Source organism: Ahaetulla prasina, chromosome 6, assembly GCF_028640845.1.
Source record: "Ahaetulla prasina isolate Xishuangbanna chromosome 6, ASM2864084v1, whole genome shotgun sequence".
NCBI classification, from domain to species: Eukaryota; Metazoa; Chordata; class Lepidosauria; order Squamata; family Colubridae; genus Ahaetulla; species Ahaetulla prasina.
The window spans coordinates 103,933,138-103,953,494 of NC_080544.1; the positions used below are offsets into that span (position 1 = coordinate 103,933,138).

Below are 20,357 nucleotides of genomic sequence, written 5' to 3' on the forward strand. Positions count from 1 at the left end.
GACAGGCTCAATAATTCCTCTGTAGAACTGGATCAGCAGCTCCTTGGGCAGTTTGAGCTTCCTGAGTTGGTGCAGAAGTAACATTCTTTGTTGTGCTTTTTTGATGTTAGGTGTCCATTTTAGGTCTTGAGATATGATGGAACCTAGAAATTTGAAGGTCTCTACTGTTGATACTGTGTTGTTTAGTATTGTAAGAGGTGGAAGTATAGGAGAGTTTCTCCTAAAGTCTACCACCATTTCTACGGTTTTGAGTGTGTTCATTTTCAAGTTGTTCCGGTCGCACCAGAGGCTAGTCGTTCAACCTCCTGTCTGTATGCAGATTCATCGTTGAGGAATATAACATTGACTTTTCTATTTTACCCACAATTTGAAACCTCTGGATTGTTTATAGTTGATAAAAGCTTTCCCTGAGAAAAAGTAGAATATTTTTCAACTTCAGCAATTTGCAATTGGTGTCCCCTCTCACTTCAACTCAATCTGGCCATAAAATAAACTTGGAATAGAATATCTGCTTTACAAAACTCTAAATAACCATTAGGTGGCTGCAAAGAGATTTGGGAATTTCCTTTTTTCTTTTCTTTTCTTTTTTCTTTTTTGCTGCCAGATACTAGTCATTTGGACTTTTTGGGTTCAAATCTGATAGTTCTAATGTAATACCACTGGACTAAATAAAATAGATATTTAGAATTGGACATTCCATAAGAAGATTCTTTCTACAAAATCCTCTTTCCCTATGTGTGGTGTATACAATCTATTCCTTAAAAACATAAAACCAAGGGTGAAATGTAAAATTTGTTACTACCAGTTCTGTGGGCGTGGCTTGGTGGTGGTGGGTTAATGTGACTGGGTGGGTGTGGCCAACTTTTTTTTTCCTTGTAAAAGCATTTTTTCTGCAACCTCTTTGGCCAAAAGAGGTTGTAGAAAAAATGCTTTTAAAAGGTTCTGACAATCCCAGCTGAGCCGCATGATCATCAGAGGCTTTTTTTTTAACTTTTAAAAGCATTTTTTTGGCCGAAGAAAAAATGCTTTTAAAAGTAAAAAAAAAAACCCTCTGATGATCGTGCAGCTCAGCTGGCCACGGTGTGGGGGGGGGGCAGGGATTTTTGCTACTGGTTCTCCAAACCACCTGCCACCATCGCTACCAGATCGGACAATCCGGTCTGAACCGGGAGCATTTTACTCCTGCGTAAAACATTAGAATCTTCCTTCTAGATTTTTATGGAAAGACTGAAAAACAACAACAACCATGGGCTGTTTTGAAGGATGGCAGAGGTTGTCATTGCACATGAAATTATGCAACATCTGAAATACGATTTCCAGACCATGCATCACTCTAAGATTATATACAAACTATGCTCTCCATATAAGAACATTTCTCTCTCGTGTTTACAATTTATGGGGAACTTAAACTAAAACCAACGCATATAAATGCAGATATTATTTCTTTCCCATGAAAAGCCTTTCAATGCGCTGATGGTGTAGGAAATAAAGACAAAAAGCCTGGCAAGAGATCATATTTGGGCTTCCCTGGGCACGACTTTGCCCCCGAGGAAACGTCCGGGAAAGGTTGTATTATGTGTTTTCCATGTCTTCCGTGGTCAGGCAAGGGATGGTCAAAAAAGTTGGTGCCAGGAGCTTGGAGGACATCGTGTTCACTCAAAATCGGAACGTGATGGACCAAGTCCACGCTGCTACGATGGAAAGAATGATGAGCGATGAATGAATCTTGCTCCTCTGAGGATCCACTTTCTTCTCTTTTACACGCAGTGTCATTAGACTCGTGATGATGGTGGGGGCAGCGACGGTCAAATTTAGGAAACCTCCCACAGGGCCGTCGGCGGTGATCATCAGGCCTACGAGGAAAAGGTTGGGGAGGTGGAGGTCCAGGAGGTGGTGGTGGATATTTACTAGGAGGAAAATGATGGGGACCCCCAGGAGGAGGAGGAGGATACTGAGGTCCTGGAGCAGGGGGAATGCCAGGACGCTCCTCTTGAGTCTGTTCAGACTTATGGTTGTCCCTGGGACCTGCAGGACCTTCTTGATAATGGCTAAGAATTTTTTGGTCTCTATATGTGAGGAGGTGTCCATGAGAGTGAGAATGATTGTGGTGGTGATGACGATGATGATGGTGATGATGATGAGGGCGACGACGATGATGATGGTGAGGATGTTTATGTAGCGGATGTCTGCATTCATGCCCAGTGACGTTGCAATGATGATGGTCTTCTCCTGAATCATGATGGAAGTGAGGATGGTCATGGTGATGGTGGTGATGGAAGGTGCTGAGATTCTTTGCAAAGGACGTTCAAAGGGCAGGTCACCGTTTATGAATGCATGGAACACAGATGAGAATTAGAAAGAAGAAACCAAGTTAGTCTGGAACTCTTTATTGGCTGCGTATTTGTGAAGGTATGTAACGCGTATTGCAAGAAAAATGCAAAATACGTAAATCAAAATACTATATGAATAAAAAAAAAATTACCACCCGGTAATCTCTTAATTCAGAGTAAAGTCGGGGCAACTGACTGGAGCTGAATGTTTATTTATTTTATTTATTTATTTATTTGATTTTTATACCGCCCTTCTCCCGAAGGAGTTTACTGGCCGGATGCCCTTCCTGACACCTAAACAGCAGAGGAGGTATTCAGCAGATTATTACCAGTTCTGGAGAACCGGTAGCAGAAATTTTGAGTAGTTTGGAGAACCGGTAGATACCACCTCTGTCTGGCCCCGCCCACATCCATTCTCTGCCTCCTGAGTCCCAGCCGATCGGGAGGAAATGGGGATTTTGCAGTAACCTTCCCCTGGAGTGGGGAGGGAATGGAGATTTTTTTCCTGGTTCTGTATCCTCACTGTTGGGCTTCCCCCACCAGCCATCCACTCTGTCTCCCCACAGGGCGCTCTCCTACAACCACCCAGCAGCAAAGCCCATAGGCTTTGAGACTCTGCCAGTCCTATGATCTTCAGTGGGACCTTAGGAAATGCACTTTAACAAAGACAACAATAGGTAAATGAAACACAGTGGTTTCAACACAAATATATAAGAACAATTAGCAGGCTTCCAAAAATTCAGTTAATAGCTCATTTTCGAATTGCCCCCATTAAAAATCAAATGCCCCCCACCCCCCGTGGGGCATGGGACCCACGTTGGGAATCACTGGTTGATCCCCATAAATAAAAGACTGTTACTGCCCTGTTATAAAAAGGGGGTTGTTTTACTCACGAGTAGACAGCTTATCATTACTTTTGAAGGCTGGGTCAGAACAGACAGATTCACGTTCCTGCTAATGAATACCATTGCCCTTAAGTCTATGTGTTTTTCCTCCTAGCAGTTAAATCATTTGCACTCTTACCTGAGTATTATAGATTGCACAGGAGTCTACTGCGACCACATCTGGGGCTCCTGTCTCTTTAACTATTCTTCCTATGCAAAATCCCAGATTCTACAGAGAAAAAGGAAATGATTAAATTTGACATCTCTCTCTCTCTCTCTCTCTCCCTCCCTCCCTCCCTCCCTTCCTCCCTCCCTCCCTCGCTCTCTGAGAGTTGAAGTCCACACATTTTAACATTGCAAAAGTTTTTGAGAATCACTGCTGTAGGAAATGCTGTGTCACCTTTCAGTTTAGCCCAGAATCGGAGTTGAAGTCCACAAGTCTTAAAGTTGACAAGGTTGGAGACCCCTGGTTTGGCTCACAATTTAAAACTGATATAACAAAACTGTGATGGAATAGAAAGTCAATGGGGCCAGAACAAAAATGTAATAGAAGTTTTTTTTTTTTGGCCAAGTGTGATTGGAAACACAAGGAATTTGATGAAGATACCTTCATCAAGAATCATAAGGTACAATACTTAATGATAATCATAGGTTACAAATAATCTAATGTCACTGATAAAAAATGCATTGAATTAGAATAGAATAGAATAGAATTTTTTATTGGCCAAGTGTGATTGGACACACAAGGAATTTGTCTTGGTGCATATGCTCTCAGTGTACATAAAAGAAAAGATACGTTCATCAAGGTACAACATTTACAACACAAATGATGGTCAATATATCAATATAAATCATAAGGATTGCCAGCAACAAAGTTACAGTCATACAGTCATAAGTGGAAAGAGATTGGTGATGGGAACGATGAGAAGATTAATAGTAGTGCAGATTTAGTAAATAGTTTGACAGTGTTGAGGGAATTATTTGTTTATTCGCCAGCTTTGCTGGCTGAGGAATTCTGGGAGTTGAAGTCCACAAGTCTTAAAAGAGCCACATTTGCAGACCCCTGTACTAGGTTATTTTTTAGTTTCCCAATTCAGCTTGGGAATGAAGGTCTCCCATTAAAATACTAACCAGACTTGATTATGCTTAGCTTCTGAGCCTGGGAAGGCTAGGCAATATTTTTCCTCTTTCTGGTAAAAGAAATCTGATAACACGTCAATTTTTCTAGGGGTTTTGGAAACCACACACACAAAAAAGCCTTTTGGCATGGCTAAGATTGTGCAGGAATGGGGAAATTGCAGTTTTCCCCAAATTGCTGAATTACAATTCCTAACACACCAGCTTTTCTTTGTTTATACAGTACATTGTATTTATAAGGCTTGATTGCAACAATTTTAGCGGGTGAACAACAATAAAAACAAACTATAATAATTATGGGACTCCTTATTGAATTAGGATCTAGAGCAGAGGTGGTACTCAGCAGGTTCTAACCAGTTCTGGAGAACCGGTAGCGGAAATTTTGAGTAGTTTGGAGAACCAATAAATACCACTTCTGGCTGGCCCCGCCCCTTATTTATTTTATTTATTTATTAATTAGATTTCTAGACCGCCCTTCTCCCGAAGGACTCAGGGCGGTGTACAGCCTTATTAAAACACATAGGTACACAATAAATTTAAAATACATTTAAAATGAAATATTTAACCGGCCAATTTAAAACTAAAAACGGTCAAACGACCGATATAAAACCCTAAACTATAAAATCACCATTAAAAACCCATAACTTAAAAAACTAACCCAGTCCAGCGCAGATAAATAAGTAAGTTTTGAGCTCGCGGTGAAAGGTTCGGAGGTCCGGAAGTTGACGAAGTCCTGGGGGGAGCTCGTTCCAGAGGGCGGGAGCCCCCACAGAGAAGGCCCTTCCCCTGGGTGTCGCCAGACGACACTGTCGCGCCGACGGCACCCTGAGGAGTCCCTCTCTGTGAGAGCGCACGGGTCGGTGAGAGGTATTCGGTAGCAGCAGGCGGTCCCGTAAGTAACCCGGCCCTATGCCATGGAGCGCTTTAAAGACGTTCACCAACACCTTGAAGCGCACTCGGAAGGCCACAGGTAGCCAGTGCAGCCTGCGCAGGATAGGTGTCACTCGGGAGCCACGAGGGCTCCTCTATCACCAGCGCAGCTGCATTCTGGACCAACTGCAGCCTCCGGATGCCCTTCAAGGAGCCCCATGTAGAGAGCATTGCAGTAGTCCAGGCGAGGCGTCACAAGGGCGTGAGTGACTGTGCACAAGGCATCCCGGTCTAGAAAGGCGCAACTGGCGCACCAGGCGGACCTGGTGGAAAGCTCTCCTGGAGACGGCCGTCAAATGATCTTCAAAAGACAGCCGTGCATCCAGGAGAACGCCCAAATTACGCACCCTCTCCATCGGGGCCAATGACTCGCTCCCGACAGTCAGCCGCGGACTCAGCTGACTGTACCGGGATGCCGGCATCCACAGCCACTCCGTCTTGGAGGGATTGGGCTTGAGCCTGTTTCTCCCCATCCAGACCCGTACGGCTTCCAGACACCGGGACAGCACTTCGATAGCTTCATTGGGGTGGCCCGGTGTGGAAAAGTACAGCTGGGTGTCATCAGCGTACAGCTGGTACCTCACACCGAAGCCACTGATGATCTCACCCAGCGGCTTCATATAGATGTTGAACAGAAGGGGCGAGAGAATCGACCCCTGCGGCACCCCACAAGTGAGGCGCCGCGGGGTCGACCTCTGCCCCCCCGTCAACACCGTCTGCGACCGGTCGGAGAGATAGGAGGAGAACCACCGATAAACGGTGCCTCCCACTCCCAACCCCTCCAACCGGCGCAGCAGGATACCATGGTCGATGGTATCAAAAGCCGCTGAGAGGTCTAATAGGACCAGGGCAGAGGAATAACCCCTATCCCTGGCCCTCCAGAGATCATCCACCAACGCGACCAAAGCCGTCTCAGTGCTGTAACCGGGTCGGAAGCCGGACTGGAACGGGTCCAGATAGACAGTTTCCTCCAGGTGCAGGGGAAACTGATATGCCACCATACTCTCTACAACCTTCGCCGCGAAGCGAAGGTTGGAGACCGGACGATAATTACCTAAAACAGCCGGGTCCAGGGAAGGCTTCTTGAGGAGGGGCCTCACCACCGCCTCTTTCAAGGCGGCCGGAAAGGAAGCACTCGTAATCCCCTGGAGCCAGCCTCGTGTCACCTCCTGAGTGGCCAGCACCAGCCAGGAGGGGCACGGGTCCAGTAAACACGTGGTGGCATTCAATCTACCCAGCAACCTGTCCATGTCCTCGGGAGTCACAGGGTCAAACTCATCCCACACAACATCACCAAGACCGCCCTCAGATACCCCGTCTGAATCGCCACAATTTTGGTCCAGACCGTCCCTAAGCTGAACGATTTTATCGTATAGATAACCGTTAAACTCCTCAGCACGTCCCTGCGGGTCATCCCGCTCCCCTGGTGAAGGAGGGAGCGGGTCACCAAACAGGGCAGCTGGGCGGTTATCTGCCGGCGCAATGAGGAGGAGGCGTAGGAACGCCTCGCTTCCCTCAGTGCCACTAGGTAGGTCCTGGTATAGGATCTAACTAGTGTCCGATCAGCCTCTGAACGGCTGGACCTCCAGGAACTCTCTAGGCGTCTTCTCCGGCGTTTCATCCCCCTCAGCTCCTCGGAGAACCAAGGGGGCGGGTGGGATCTGCGCCGGGTCAGAGGCCGCAAAGGCACGACACGGTCTAAAGCCCCAGCCGCAGCCCGTTCCCAGGCTGCAGCTAGTTCCTCTGCCGTGCCGTGAGCCAGACCCTCAGGAAGTGGCCCAAGCTCCGTCCGAAACCTCTCTGGGTCCATCAGGCGCCTGGGGCGGTACCACCGTAATGGTTCCGTCTCCCTGCGGTGTTGGGTAGCGGTCAGAAAGTCCAGGCGAAGAAGAGAGTGATCTGACCATGACAAAGGTTCAGTGACTATTTCCTTTAAGTCCAGATCTCTCAACCACTGACCAGAGACAAAAATCAGGTCCAGTGTGCCTCCCCCGATGTGAGTGGGGCCATCCACTACTTGAGTCAGGTCCAAGGCCGTCATGGAGGCCAAGAACTCCCGAGCTACCGTCGATGACGAGCCGGCAGATGGCAAGTTAAAGTCCCCCATGACTAAAAGTCTGGGGGTCTCCACTGCCACCCCGACAAGCACCTCTAGGAGCTCGGGCAGGGCAGCTGTCACGCAGCAAGGAGCCAGGTGCGCGACCAGCAAGCCCATCTGACATCTATGACCCCACCTCACAAAGAGGGATTCACACCCGGCAATCTGAGGTACAGTGGTCTCCCTCGGCTCTAGACTCTCTTTAATAGCAACCGCCACCCCTCCACCCCTACCCTGGGCCCTCGGCTGATGGAATGCACGGAAACCCGGTGGGCACATCTCGACCAGGGGCACACCCCCTTCAGTGCCCAACCAGGTCTCCGTAACGCCTATAATATCCGTGGCACCCCCCTGTATCAGATCATGTATTAGGGGGGCCTTATTGGCCACGGACCGTGCGTTGCATAACATCAGACGAAGGCCCAGGCTCTGAGGGTCTTGACCATCCGGGGAACGGGAGAAGTCAGGGGGATCGGGGCACGCGATCGCCTGCAGACATCGAACGCGTGACCCCCTATGTCGATACGATCCCCCCCTTCCGCCATATCTGCCCCTCCCACTTACCGTGCAAATAGACTCACCCTCACACAAAGGAACACACTCCCCCCCCATAACCTCCGAACCCATTTGATAGTCGCCACGAGCATGCGCTGGAACTGGTTTCCCTCCCCCCTGTCTATTCTCTCTCCTGAGTCCCAGCTGATCTGGAGGAAATGAGGATTTTGCTCAGGGGTGAAAACTAAAAATTTTCTCTACCAGTTCTGTGGGCGTGGCTTAATTGGTGGGCGTGGCTTGGTGGTCAGGTGACTAGGTGAGCTTGGCCAATAACAATAAATAATAAAAATAATAAAGTACATAAAACAATAAGAGGTACCAAAACCCAACTTTCACACTTTACACACACACAACACAACACAACTGACTCATACACAATGTAAAAGCAGCTGCACTTCACCCAAAATGGCCCCTGCAACAAGCAGAAACCTCACACAGCCACAAAAAACTCAAAAACCAACTTTTACACTTTACACACACACAACACAACACAATTGACTCACACACACACACAAAATGCCACATACAGCTTTGTGAGATTTTGTGTGTTTGTGTAGTTAGAGTGAAACACAACAGAAACACACCAAATCTCAGAAAACTCCACAAATATTTTATTTTATTATTTTATTTTATTTATCTTTATATTTTTAGATAAAAGCAGCTAAATTTAAAACTTCCTTAACTTTAAATTGCTATGTCTAAAAAAAATTAAAACTCCTTAAAAAAACCCCAATTAACTATTTTTTAAAGCTTCGCCCACCCCAAAAAAACACAGTTACTTACGCAATTGATGGGACAAGGCAGGCAGATTGAGTTGCTCACCGATGAGATGGATTGCAGGCAGGCAGACTGAGTTGCTAGCTGATGCAATTGATTGCAGCAGCCCAAGCAAGGCAGGAAAAGCGAGTGAGCCCAAAAGAAGCAGCAAGCTGCCAAGTAGGCAAGTAGGGACTGGATGATTGGGTGGGCATGGGTGGGGCGGGGAGTTTTGCTACTAGTTCTCTGAACTACCTGCCCCCATCACTACCGGATCACCCGATCCGGTCCAAACCGAGAGCATTTCACCCCTGATTTTGCTGTAACTTTTCCATAGGGTGGGGAGGGAATGGAGATTTTACAGTATCCTTCCCCTGCCACACCCACCATACCACGCCCACCAAGCCATGCCACACCCACTAAGCCACACCCACAGAACCTGTAGTAAAAAAATTTGAATCCCACCACTGAGCTAGATCTGCTATTCTCCCCTTTAGAAGCTATAGTTTGAGCAAATTTTAAATGCTTTTCTCTCCAAGGCATATGTAACAATCCCCTGACCCTTATACTGTTGTTACCGAGATACATTTGAAGATCTGGATTAGATCCTGAAAAACTCTATATCGCAGCTGCCAGTTTACTTCCTGCAGTTTAGCCAAGCTATTTTTGTGTATATTATCTCCACTCACAGCTTTTCTGTCAGGTAGGAATTCACATTGGGAAACACTTGTTGGGTCGGTGTTTCTAGGGCATCTTGTCTCTTTTATGGTGAATTCAACAATGAATACCGTACGACTGGCCACCTGCATAAAATAAACAAAACAGTGATCAAATGATATCCAACTTTTCCAATATTATAGTTCACTTTGGCGTTCGCATCTCTGCAGGGCAGACGTGATTTTTTTGATTAAAATTTTCACCTAGGAAAGTTTTAGAAAAAATCAGGCTATTCCACCGGGGTCTGTTCAGAATTAAATCAGAATAATCCTAGGCATAAGATAATGGAGGAGGAAAGAGGACTAAAGATGCCCACTCTTGACACTGCTAGTACAATAATGACACTACGAAAGGGCTTTAATACAGTTGAAGGTAAAGGTAAAGGTTCCTCTTGCATATATGTGCTAGCCATTCCCGACTCTAGGGGGCGGTGCTCATCTCCGTTTTAAAGTCAAAGAGCCAGCGCTGTCTGAAGACGTCTCCGTGGTCATGTGGCCGGCATGACTCAATGCCACAGGCACACGGAACGCTGTTACCTTCCCACCAAAGGTGGTCCCTATTTTCCAAACTTGCATTTTTTTTATGTGCTTTCGAACTGCTAGGTTGGCAGAAGCTGGGACAAGGAATGGGAGCTCATCCCGTTATGCGGCAGCACTAGGGATTTGAACCGCTGAACTGCTGACCTTTCGATCGACAAGCTCAGCATCTTAGCTACTGAGCCACCGCATCCCCTTTAATACAGTTAAGAGATGGATTAAATTTGATACGCGTTCCATTCAGGGGTGAAATCCAGCAGGTTCTGACAGGTTCTGGAGAACCGGTAGAGGAAATTTTGAGCAGTTCAGAGAACCGGTAGTGGAAATTTTGAGTAGTTTGGAGAACTGGCAAATACCACCTCTAGCTGGACCCAGAGTGGGGTGGGAATGGAGATTTTGCAACATCCTTCTCCTGCTACACCCACTAAGCCACACCACACCCACCAAGCCATGCCCACAGAACTGGCAGCAAAAAAATTTGGATTTCACCACTTGTTCCATTCATTAAAATAGCAGCTATAAGAATAACACTTTTAAGAAGGAAGGAAGGAAGGAAGGAAGGAAGGAAGGAAGGAAGGAAGGAAGGAAGGAAGGAAGAGAAAGAGAATAGTGGAAGTTGCTTAAGGAGAATGGATTTAAACCATTTTCCACTGCTGGTTTTTTCCTTCCTGAAACCTTGGGAAATAACTTCTTACATAAACCTACAGATCCATGGGGAGAATACGGATACATACTGCGCTGAAAACCTTTTGGACTTTCTCCACCTTGAAATAATTTGACTCATTGCTCCCCAGCCTGTATTCCTCTAAAATCTGGTTGGCTTCTTCAGTGTGTCTTTCAGTGTCCTCTAGAACTGTTATTCTTACAGGGCAACGCTTGCACTCATATAATTTTGGTGGAACTGTAAAAAAAATAAAAAAAGAGCACCATTATCAACACTGCCGCGTCGTTCATCTGAGTGGACTTCACACATTAAAGCTGGAACAAATGAGTAAAAAGTAACCTTCTGCTGTAACTTGTTGTGTCTGTGCCCCCCGAGCCGGGCCTTCTGCCAGAAAGTGACTTGGAGCCAGGCCTCCTGCCAGAAAGTGACTTGGAGCAGGGCCTCCTGCCAGAAAGTGACTTGGAAAGTGAGGGGGAAGGGCTGTCAGGACTTACCTTGGGAGCACCGGCTTCCCTGGCTCAGCTCCAGGAACCAGAAGCAGGCCAGGTGGAAGAGATAACAAGGCCTCCGTCCCCTGACTCTTCCCCCCCTCCAGGCCATGCCTTCAGACCCAGCTGATGGCAATCAGGCTTGGTTGGACCCTAGGTTTCGTAGGCAGGAGAGGAGGGAACAACAGAAGCAGGGGTGGGGCAGGCCTAGGAAGTGCTGAGTCATGGAGCCACACCCCACAGGATATAAAGACAGCCAGAGCTGCTGTGTCTCTTCGTAGCAGGCAAATTAACTGCTGAACTAAGAGCTGAAGTACTGTTTGACTTATCGGCGTCGGGGGAGGACAGAACATAACCTTTAAATGCTGACGTTCTCAAAAATTTCCCTTTTATATTTTTGATGTCAGCTAAAGTGATAATCTCTACTACCATGCTGTTCCTGCCACCAAAAATTAAAATTCAAAAGTCTCAGGTTTGGCAGCCAAAACTTTTTCTTACTCCTCCATGGTAATTTGGGATGTTAAGTCTTCTAGTAGAATTTCTATTTATTTATTTTATTTATGCATTTATAAAATGTATTGGCCGCCCATCTTACTGAGGGAATCTCTGGCCGGTTTATAGTTGTATAAAATCTAAAACATAAAAACATAAAGCATTAAAAGCAAAGACACATGGGGAGGGCGGGGGGGAGGAAGCGGGGTGTGTGTGAACCGTGATGGGTTTCAAAATTTTTTACTACTGGTTCTGTGGGTGTGTCTTGGTGGGCGTGACATGGTTTGGTGGGTGTGGCATGGTTTGGTGGGCGTGGCTTTGTGGGCACAGTAGGAGAAGGATACTGTAAAATCTCCATTCCCACCCCACTCCAGGGGAAGGCAAAATCCCCATTTCCTCCCAATCAACTGGGACTTGGGAGGCAGAAAATAGATGGGGGTGGGGCCAGTCAGAATTTTTACTACCGGTTCTCTGAACTACTCAAAATTTCTGCTACCGGTTCTCCAGAACCGGTCAGAACCTGCTGAAACCCACCTCTGTGGGGGAGAGCTGGGATCTAGTTTTACTCAATTGACCACCTCCACTGCGCTGTCCCTCACTGGGACCCCCAAGCTGACTGGCAAAGCAACGTCTTTAGGCCCTTACAAAAAGATAGGAGGGTTGGGACCAACCTCACATTGGGGAGGGGGGGCACAAGATGTTCCAGAGGGCAGGAGCCACAGTAGAGAAGGTCCTCCTCCTGGACCCTGCCCGCTGGAATAATCAGGCTGATGGGACCTGCAGCACGCCTCCTCTGCCGGCGCGAGTGGGATGGGCTAGTCCCAGTGGGTGAAACGTTCTCTCAAGTAACCTGGACTATCTATCGGTTAATATGACTGGAATTTCTAAGGTTGTGCAGATGAACTGGTGAACTATTGAGAGAAGGACATAAAAGTTGTCCTCTATGTTTATCTGCATCCAGGGGTATCCATGGAAAAGGGTCCAATGGATAGGACTAAAAAAAAAAAGATGTGGTTTTGATCAGGAAGTTTCAGCCACCATTTTTATTTGTTTGAACCTCTTGTTACCTCTTTCTATAACCTCAAATACTGACTTACTGTTATCTCTGCCTTTCCCCAAACTTCAGCTGGATGTCTTGTCTTGATTCTTGCTGAATGCATTTATACATTTAGATGATTATTTCTGTCTTTCTTTCTTTCTTTCTTTCTTTCTTTCTTTCTTTCTTTCTTTCTTTCTTTCTTTCTTTCTTCCTTCCTTCCTTCCTTCCTTCCTTCCTTCCTTCCTTCCTTCCTTCCTTCCTTCCTTCCCTCCTTCCTTCCTTCCTTCCAGTGGTGGGTTTCAATTTTTTTTACTACCGGTTCTATGGGTGTGGCTTGGTGGGCATGTCATGGCTTGGTGGGTGTGTCATGGCTTGGTTACATTTTACAGGGGAATGTAAAATCTCCATTCCCACCCCAATCCAGGGGAAAATTACTGCAAAATACCGATTTCCTCCCAATCAGCTGGGACTCGGGAGGCAGAGAATAGATGGGGGCAGGGCCAGTCAGAATTTTTACTACCAGTTCTCCGAACTACTCAAAATTTCCGCTACCAGTTCTCCAGAACTTCCTTCCTTCCTTCCTTCCTTCCTTCCTTCCTTCCTTCCTTCCTTCCTTCCTTCCTTCCTTCCTTCCTTCCTTCCTTCCTTCCTTCTCTCTCTCTCTCTCTCTCTCTCTCTCTCTCTCTCTCTCTCTTTTCTTTCATCTATCTAATTTAAAAAGTAGAAAAAATGTTTAAGGGAAGTGGCATTTGTTATGGACGTGCAGATTTATCATCATCCTCTGCAAAATCGGAAGCACCAGACTTTTACTCCAAACTTTTTTCTAGGAGACAAGATTGCACATTTTCCAAAAGTGCAATACATAGCCATCTGGGTCACTGAGATGTTTCTTTATCTGATTCGGACTTGTAATTTAGAAGAACGTGAATACCTGGACTGATAGTGCAGTTGTATGCATACAGCAGTTTTCTTTGGGAAAGTTCATTTATATACACAACAGCCTTACATTGTCCCAAATCCTGGAAAAGACACAAGAAAAGGCATCAGTTCCAAGCTGTATTTCAGAGAAAGGCAAAAGGTCTTTTGAGTAGAAGTTGACTCCCAGCAGTGTCTTGGCTATGACCCTGGAAAGTTTTTGTCTGGAAGAAACATGAAGAAAATAGGTAGTATGCATCTCATTGTCAGTTTTGGAAGGCAATTTTCTTTTTGCTTCTTAATTGCCACATATTTTAGCCAGGGAAGTTGGGAGGGAGTTGTTGCTGGAGCGGTAGAAAGTTAGTCATAACAACATTCCGTATTCAAGGACATCCTGCATCTGACGGAGACTGCCTGAAGATTGTATCCAATTGATACAAAATGTGAAGAGTTGATTGGACAATGTGATGAACTTGTGGGTGTAGGGCAGGGCTGTGAACTGTCAACTGGGTGTGGAAAACCTGGAAGCTTTCAGTTTCAGGTTTTCCCAGCTGTGCCAACATGACATCTCTAATAAATTGGAACGTTGAGGAATCTCAAGCCTCAGAGCCTTATTTTGTTAGGGGTGTTCCTTGGAACCCTGACATTCATGGGCCAAGGCAACACAATGCTAATTCATTAGCTCCCACTTTTAAATGGTTAGATAGTGTAGTTGAGACACTGGGCAGGGAGGCCTGGTGTGCTCTGGTCTATATCAGTGATGGCTAACCTTTTTGCCATCGTATGCCAGGAAGGATGCGGGGGGGGGGGGGTTGCACACATGCGTGCCCACACCCATAATTTTATGAGCCTCACCCCTGCGCATGCGCACGCGACCCCTCCGACCATGCTCCCCCCACTCCTGGCACATGATGGCCCGGTAGGCCCGTTTTTCTCTCTCACCTGGCTCCAAAGCCTTTCTAGGAATCTGGGGAGGGTGAAAATGGCCTTCCCCACCCCCTGGAGTCTCTCTGGAGGCCAGAAACAGCCTGTTTGCCAACTTCCTGTGGGACTGGAAGGTCCTCAGCCTCGAGACCCTCAACTTAAGGTTGGCAAATGGGCTGTTTCTGGCCTCCGGAGGGCCTCCGGGGGGTGGGGAAGGCCGGTTCGCCCTCCCCAGATTTCTAGAGAGGCTCTGAAGGCTGGGGACAGCAAAAAACGGGCCTTCCGGTTCCACAGGAAGTTGGCAAACAGGCTGTTTCTGGCCTCCGGAGAGCCTCTGGGTGGTGGTGGTGGGGAAGGCCATTTTTCCCCTCCCCAGACTCCTGGGGAGCCAGGTGAGAGGTTCTGGAGCCAGGTGAGAGAGGAAAACGGGCCTTCCCCATAACCCCCTGAGGCCCTCCAGAGGCAGGAAACAGCCTTTTTCCCTATTTCTGGTGGGCCCAGAAGGCCCAAATATCAGCTGGAGCACACCAGAGCTGAGCTCGCATGCCCACTGATATGGCTACACGTGCCACCTGTGGCACGCATGCCATAGGTTCACCATCACGGGTCTATAGATTCATGAAGAGTCGTACTTGACTTAGCAACTGAACAACAAAAAAAATTACTTTTAAAATATGCAGATGATATCCGCTGGGGAGTATAAATGTGGAGCACTTCGGGGTCTCACCCAAGAAAATCCCTTTTCTAAAACTTGTGTTTGCAGATGGGATTATGTAGCAGCACAAATAATTTATTAACGTCACATTTCTGTTGGTTTGTGGTTACAAAAGCAGGACTTTCCACAGAAGTATACGTCAAATAGTTAATGTTTAGACAGAACAGAGATGGCCATTACTTGCCGTTATACTTAAGAATGGTCGCTGTTCACAGGATGACCAATGTTTTCTGGATATTACAGGACACTGCGTTTCCAAGACATCCAAAGTTAGGTATGCTATGGATGCGTTTTCCTGAAGTGGGAAAGAACAAGAGCAAGACGGAAGAAAAATCAGGCACGTTCCGCTGAAGATGTTTAATAAACGAAGAGTCAGAATCATTAAAAAATAAAAATAAAGATAAAATTTCATTTTCAAAAAGTAGCTCGCCATCTAGTGTCTACACATGATAATGTGGATCTTGAACCACAGCAGTGAAAATCAGGATTGCTGATTTCCAGGGGCAACATATAGCAATAGCACTTAGTCTTATATACCACTTCATATTGGTTTACAGCCCCTCTCTAAGTGGTTTACAGAATCAGCACATTGTGTTAGCCTCCGCTTCATATTGATTTACTTGCTTTGCTTGCTTGCTACGGCTGTCATTGTAACAGGGAGGGGAGGGGGGAGCTTCTGCGCATGCACGGAGCCTCGAAAACATGGAAAAATGAAACATCACGATGTCCGTGCGGGTGGGCGGGGCATCCCGCAGTCGTCCCTACCGGTTCTCCTGAATCGGATACAGCTGGTTGAATACCACCACTGACGTGTATGCAGCTCAATAGGAGCACACCAACTTGTGTGCAAGTTGAGCTGTGTGTACATGCATGTGTGTGACGGTCTGCTGCTTGCGTGGCTGGTTCCCCTTTCCCCACCTCCACAGGGCAACCAAATCACAAATATTGGGGACCTGCAACAGCCCCGAATGGACAGATAGCTTCTGCTGCCCGGCGTTGGTTTCCCTTGGGTGGCTGAATGGCTGGATTGGGAGCAGGCGAAGGCATGCAGGGACTCCGAAGAATGGATGGGGGAGATGGGGCGGGTGTCGCTAGAGTGCACCGGTGGTTGGTTGTAAAGGTAAACAACTGTAGAGACACTGCAGTGGCCTTAACTTTGAAACCCGGTTATAAGTAGCTTTTGGAAGGGGGGGGAGGGTCTGTTGTAACTTTGATTTGTCGCTAAGCAACCGGTCGTAAGTCAAAGACTACCTGTATTGTTTATTTCCCCCACCCCTCACAGATTGGTGGAAAATAAGAGATTCTAGGTTCTTCCGCATTCACAGTGGCATATGTGTGTACTTTAAAATTAAGCACATTTCAAAACTAAGCCCAAATAAGTTTATGAGCTCCACCAGTTTAAAAAAACACATTTTAAAAAAAGTTTTTAAAAGTGCCATTTCAGAAAAAACAAACAAACCCAAAACGATTCCTAAGTAACACAAAGAAGCACTTCCAAAATGATCACACAATGCAGTCAAATAATGATCCACCTGTTTGCGTTAAATCAGAGAATTATGACAGACATTGACTCCATGCTGGAACAATCAGTGAGGAGCCACCCACAGCTGTGGTACTTACCAGGTAAGCTGCGGTACTTACCAGGTAAGCTGCGGTACTTACTAGGTAAGATGCGGTGTATGCCAGGTAAGCTGCGGTACTTACCAGGTGTTGGACCTGAGCATCAGCAACACGGAACAGGGCAAAAACATAGCCTTCTTTGCGATGTTTATTGATTAGATTCAGAGCCACCCCTGCATCCTTCTCTATCCTTGCATCATTGCAGTCTTCAGGGACTATCAGGGCATGGCAGGATGTGGTCCATGCCACAATGAATAGAGCACAGGCTAGCAATTTCATTTGGGCTGTGCGACGGATTGATCCGCTTAAGCCACTGGACTGGAGCTCTTTTGAGCTGATACTAAAAAGTCAATTCCATAAACGCGAAGGGGTGTTTATTTTTTTTTGGCGGATCTGGTCTCAAGGTTCTTGAACTCGTTGCCTTGAACCCTGGCTAAGCAAAATAAATAGAAAATGAATGATTGATGGAGTAAATAAGGAGGGAAAGAGGATGCAAAATGAAGAAGTAATATTTGAAGCAATGGATAAAATAGTGTGAAATTCTGACATCGCACAGGGCCGTGGTGGCGAAACTAGGGTATGTGTGCCACAGGTGGCAGGCAGCGCCCTCTCTGTGGGGGAGAGCCTTCTCTGTGGGGGCACCTACCCTCTGGGACGAACTTCACCCAGGACTTCGACAACTTCCTGACCTCCGGACTTTTCGCCGCGAGCTGAAAACATACCTATTCTTCCGAGCAGGACTGGCTTAATAGGGGTTTTTAATTCGTTTTAAATGGGGTTTATTTTTATATTATGTATTTTATATTTAAATTTAGGCCATATGGAATAAATTTTTTAAATAGTTTTTATTGTAATATATTGTATGGTTTTACTTGGCTGTTCACCGCCCTGAGTCCTTCGGGAGAAGGGTGGTATAAAAATTAATTATTATTATTATTATTATTATTATTATATTATTATTATTATTATTATTATTATTATTATTATTATGTGAGCCGTTACCCTAGTTCAGCTCCACCGCGCATGTGCACACATCTCCCGCTAGCCAGCTGGTTGTCGGGTCTCTGCCACACATGCATGAGTGTGGAGTGGATGTGTGGGGGTGCGTGTGGATGCATGGGGGTGGGGCATGTGTGGGGTGCATGCACATTGCATTTTGGGGGTTGAGGCACGCACGCAAGCATTTGTTCATGCGCGTGCACACTTTGGGCAAGGTTAGCCATCACTGGCATAGGGCAGGGGTCTGCAAACTTGGCTCTTTTAAGACTTTTTTTTTTCATCATTAATCATTAATTTTTATTTATTACTAATTCAGGCCTGCCCGATTGCCACTTCCTTTCTTCACAACCTCCCTCTCTACCCTCTACTACTTTCACATCCTTCATCTCCTTCACTTTACTACTTCCTCTCCTCCTTCTCCACTCCTCCCTTCTTCCACCCTATCTAACCTTCTTATTCCCCTCCTCCTTCTCTACTCTTTCCTACCTACTTTCTTCCCTCCTTCTACTCCTCTCTCCTTTTCTTTCTGAAATGGCAGTCGAGCATCCCCAATATCATTTTAAATTTTAATTTCATATCTTCAAAAATTACTGTACATTAATAATCAATCCATGTATCATTTTCCCCCCCCTTTCCCTCCCTCCCCCCCTCCCTCCCCCCAGACTTCCCAGAGCAAATACCGGGTATTATAACCAACAATCACAAGCCAAAGTATACAAAATATACATAATCTCCCACCTTTAAAAATTTAAAACTTTAGATCTCCTCACAATAAAAATAAAGAGATAGGAAAGAATAATAAAAAGAAAAAAAAGAAAAGAAGCAATACCAACTTCACATATTACTTCTTCTTACAGTCCATTTTTAAAATTAATCCATCTTCTCAAATTCAATTTTTTTCCCCACTTGTATATTCCTTCAAATTTCATAAGTCCATTTCTCAAATTACAGTCCATCTTCTCGAACTCAAATTTTCATCACTTATATATTTCTTCAATTGCCATAACATTTAATGTCCGTTCTTCTTACAGTCCATTTTAAAAAGTAGTCTATCTTCTAAAATTCAAATTTTTTCACCCACTTGTATATTTCTTCAAATTTCAGAAGTCCATTTCTTAAATTACAATCCAGCTTCTCAAATTCAAATTTTCATCACTTATATATTTCTTCAATTGTCATAACATGTAATGTCCAATCTTCCAATACTACTCCATCAATCAAATATCATTTCGAATAAAATCTCTCATACAATAATTCCAGCTTAACTTCATAACTTTTACTATCTATAAACGTGTCAATTAAAACAAATAATCATTTAAACTACATCCACAATATAACAGTAAACAGTTAAAATCATTACATCCACATTATCTAAATTCATAAATTTTACTTTCCATCCTTCACAATTAAATAATATCATCCCATAGATTTATACCATACAAATAGCAAATAACGAAAATCCTATAATTTATATCCTAAACAAATCAATTCCAAAAATTAACCATAATCATCATATTCACATCTTAAACATTCCTCCCCTCTCCCATTCTATTTTCCATCATTTCCAAACCAATTAACTTAGCATCTAACAACAAAGGATTCCCACTCTTTAAAACATTAATATAAAAATGTCTCGCTTTCATAACTGAATTAAGAAAATACTTTCTGCCTCTAAAATTCACTGACAAACCCATTGGAACTTCCCATCTAAAATATATCTGATGTTTCTTAAACTCATCCACTAAAAAAGCAAATTCTCTTCTCTTTCTTAACATTTTAGGAGGAATTTCCTTCATCATTTTTATATCTTGTCCCAATATTTGAAATTTATTTTTATAAAAGGCTTGCAAAATTTCATACCTAATCTTTTTAGTTGTAAAATAAATAAACACATCCCTCGGTACTCTATTTTGTCTTGCCCACCAAGAATTAACACAATAAATTCTTTCAATATTAATCTCAAAATCTTCTGGCTCCACACCCTTTATCTGAGCAAAGGCTTGCGTAAAAATCTCTTTTAAATTTTCCTTCCTACTTTGCTTCAAACCCCTCACTCTTATAGCATATTCCATCAATCTATATTGTAATATTACTCTTTCTTCATCTGCCCTATCTATCTTTGCCTGTATATCTTCCATCTTATTATCTAAGTTCCAATTGTTTTGATTCTTTTGAATTTCCTCTATTTTCCTTTGCAACTCTAAATTAGCTTTATTAATTTCTTCAAGATCATCTTCCATCTGAATACAAGAGTTTAATATTTGCGCAATTGCATCCTTTACCATTTTCATTTCCCTCTTCTGCTCTTCCACCACTTCCTTAAAATCCAACATCTCTTTCTCTATTTCATCAAATTTTTGATCTATTTCTGAAAAATGACTCTCCAAAAACTCCTGTAAAGAATTTCTTAATTCCTTTTTAATTTCTTCTTTTAATTTTTGAATCTGAACTGAAGAAATTTCAAAGTTTTTAATGACTTTTGGTACTATTTGCTTAAAAGCCATTTTTTAAAAATATAACCTAATAATGGACCAAAAAAAAAAAATTAAAAAAGAAAA

General features: G+C 44.7%; 1 protein-coding gene across 1 annotated transcript; it reads right to left on the minus strand.

Moving 5' to 3' along the window:
* Positions 1-1,054: 1,054 nt before the first annotated feature.
* On the minus strand, positions 1,055-17,079 carry HRG (histidine rich glycoprotein). Its single transcript, XM_058189152.1, has 7 exons — positions 16,885-17,079; positions 15,365-15,475; positions 13,558-13,645; positions 10,678-10,844; positions 9,380-9,493; positions 3,354-3,443; positions 1,055-2,290 (listed from the first exon to the last, which is right to left on the minus strand). The coding sequence occupies exons 1-7, from the start codon at positions 17,077-17,079 to the stop codon at positions 1,463-1,465; spliced, it is 1,593 nt and encodes a 530-aa protein (XP_058045135.1). The 3' UTR covers positions 1,055-1,462.
* Between the last annotated feature and the right edge of the window lie 3,278 nt (positions 17,080-20,357).

What these genes read in the sequence shown, in the direction of transcription:
- HRG (XM_058189152.1), bottom strand. Translation starts at nt 17,079, where the DNA reads ATGAAATTGCTAGCCTGTGCTCTATTCATTGTGGCATGGACCACATCC. An exon ending in TCCAAAAGGTTTTCAGCGCA is followed by an intron (nt 9,494 to 10,677) that starts GTATGTATCCGT and finishes TATTTTATGCAG; the next exon opens with GTGGCCAGTCGTACGGTATT. An exon ending in TCCTACCTGACAGAAAAGCT is followed by an intron (nt 3,444 to 9,379) that starts GTGAGTGGAGAT and finishes TTTTCTCTGTAG; the next exon opens with AATCTGGGATTTTGCATAGG.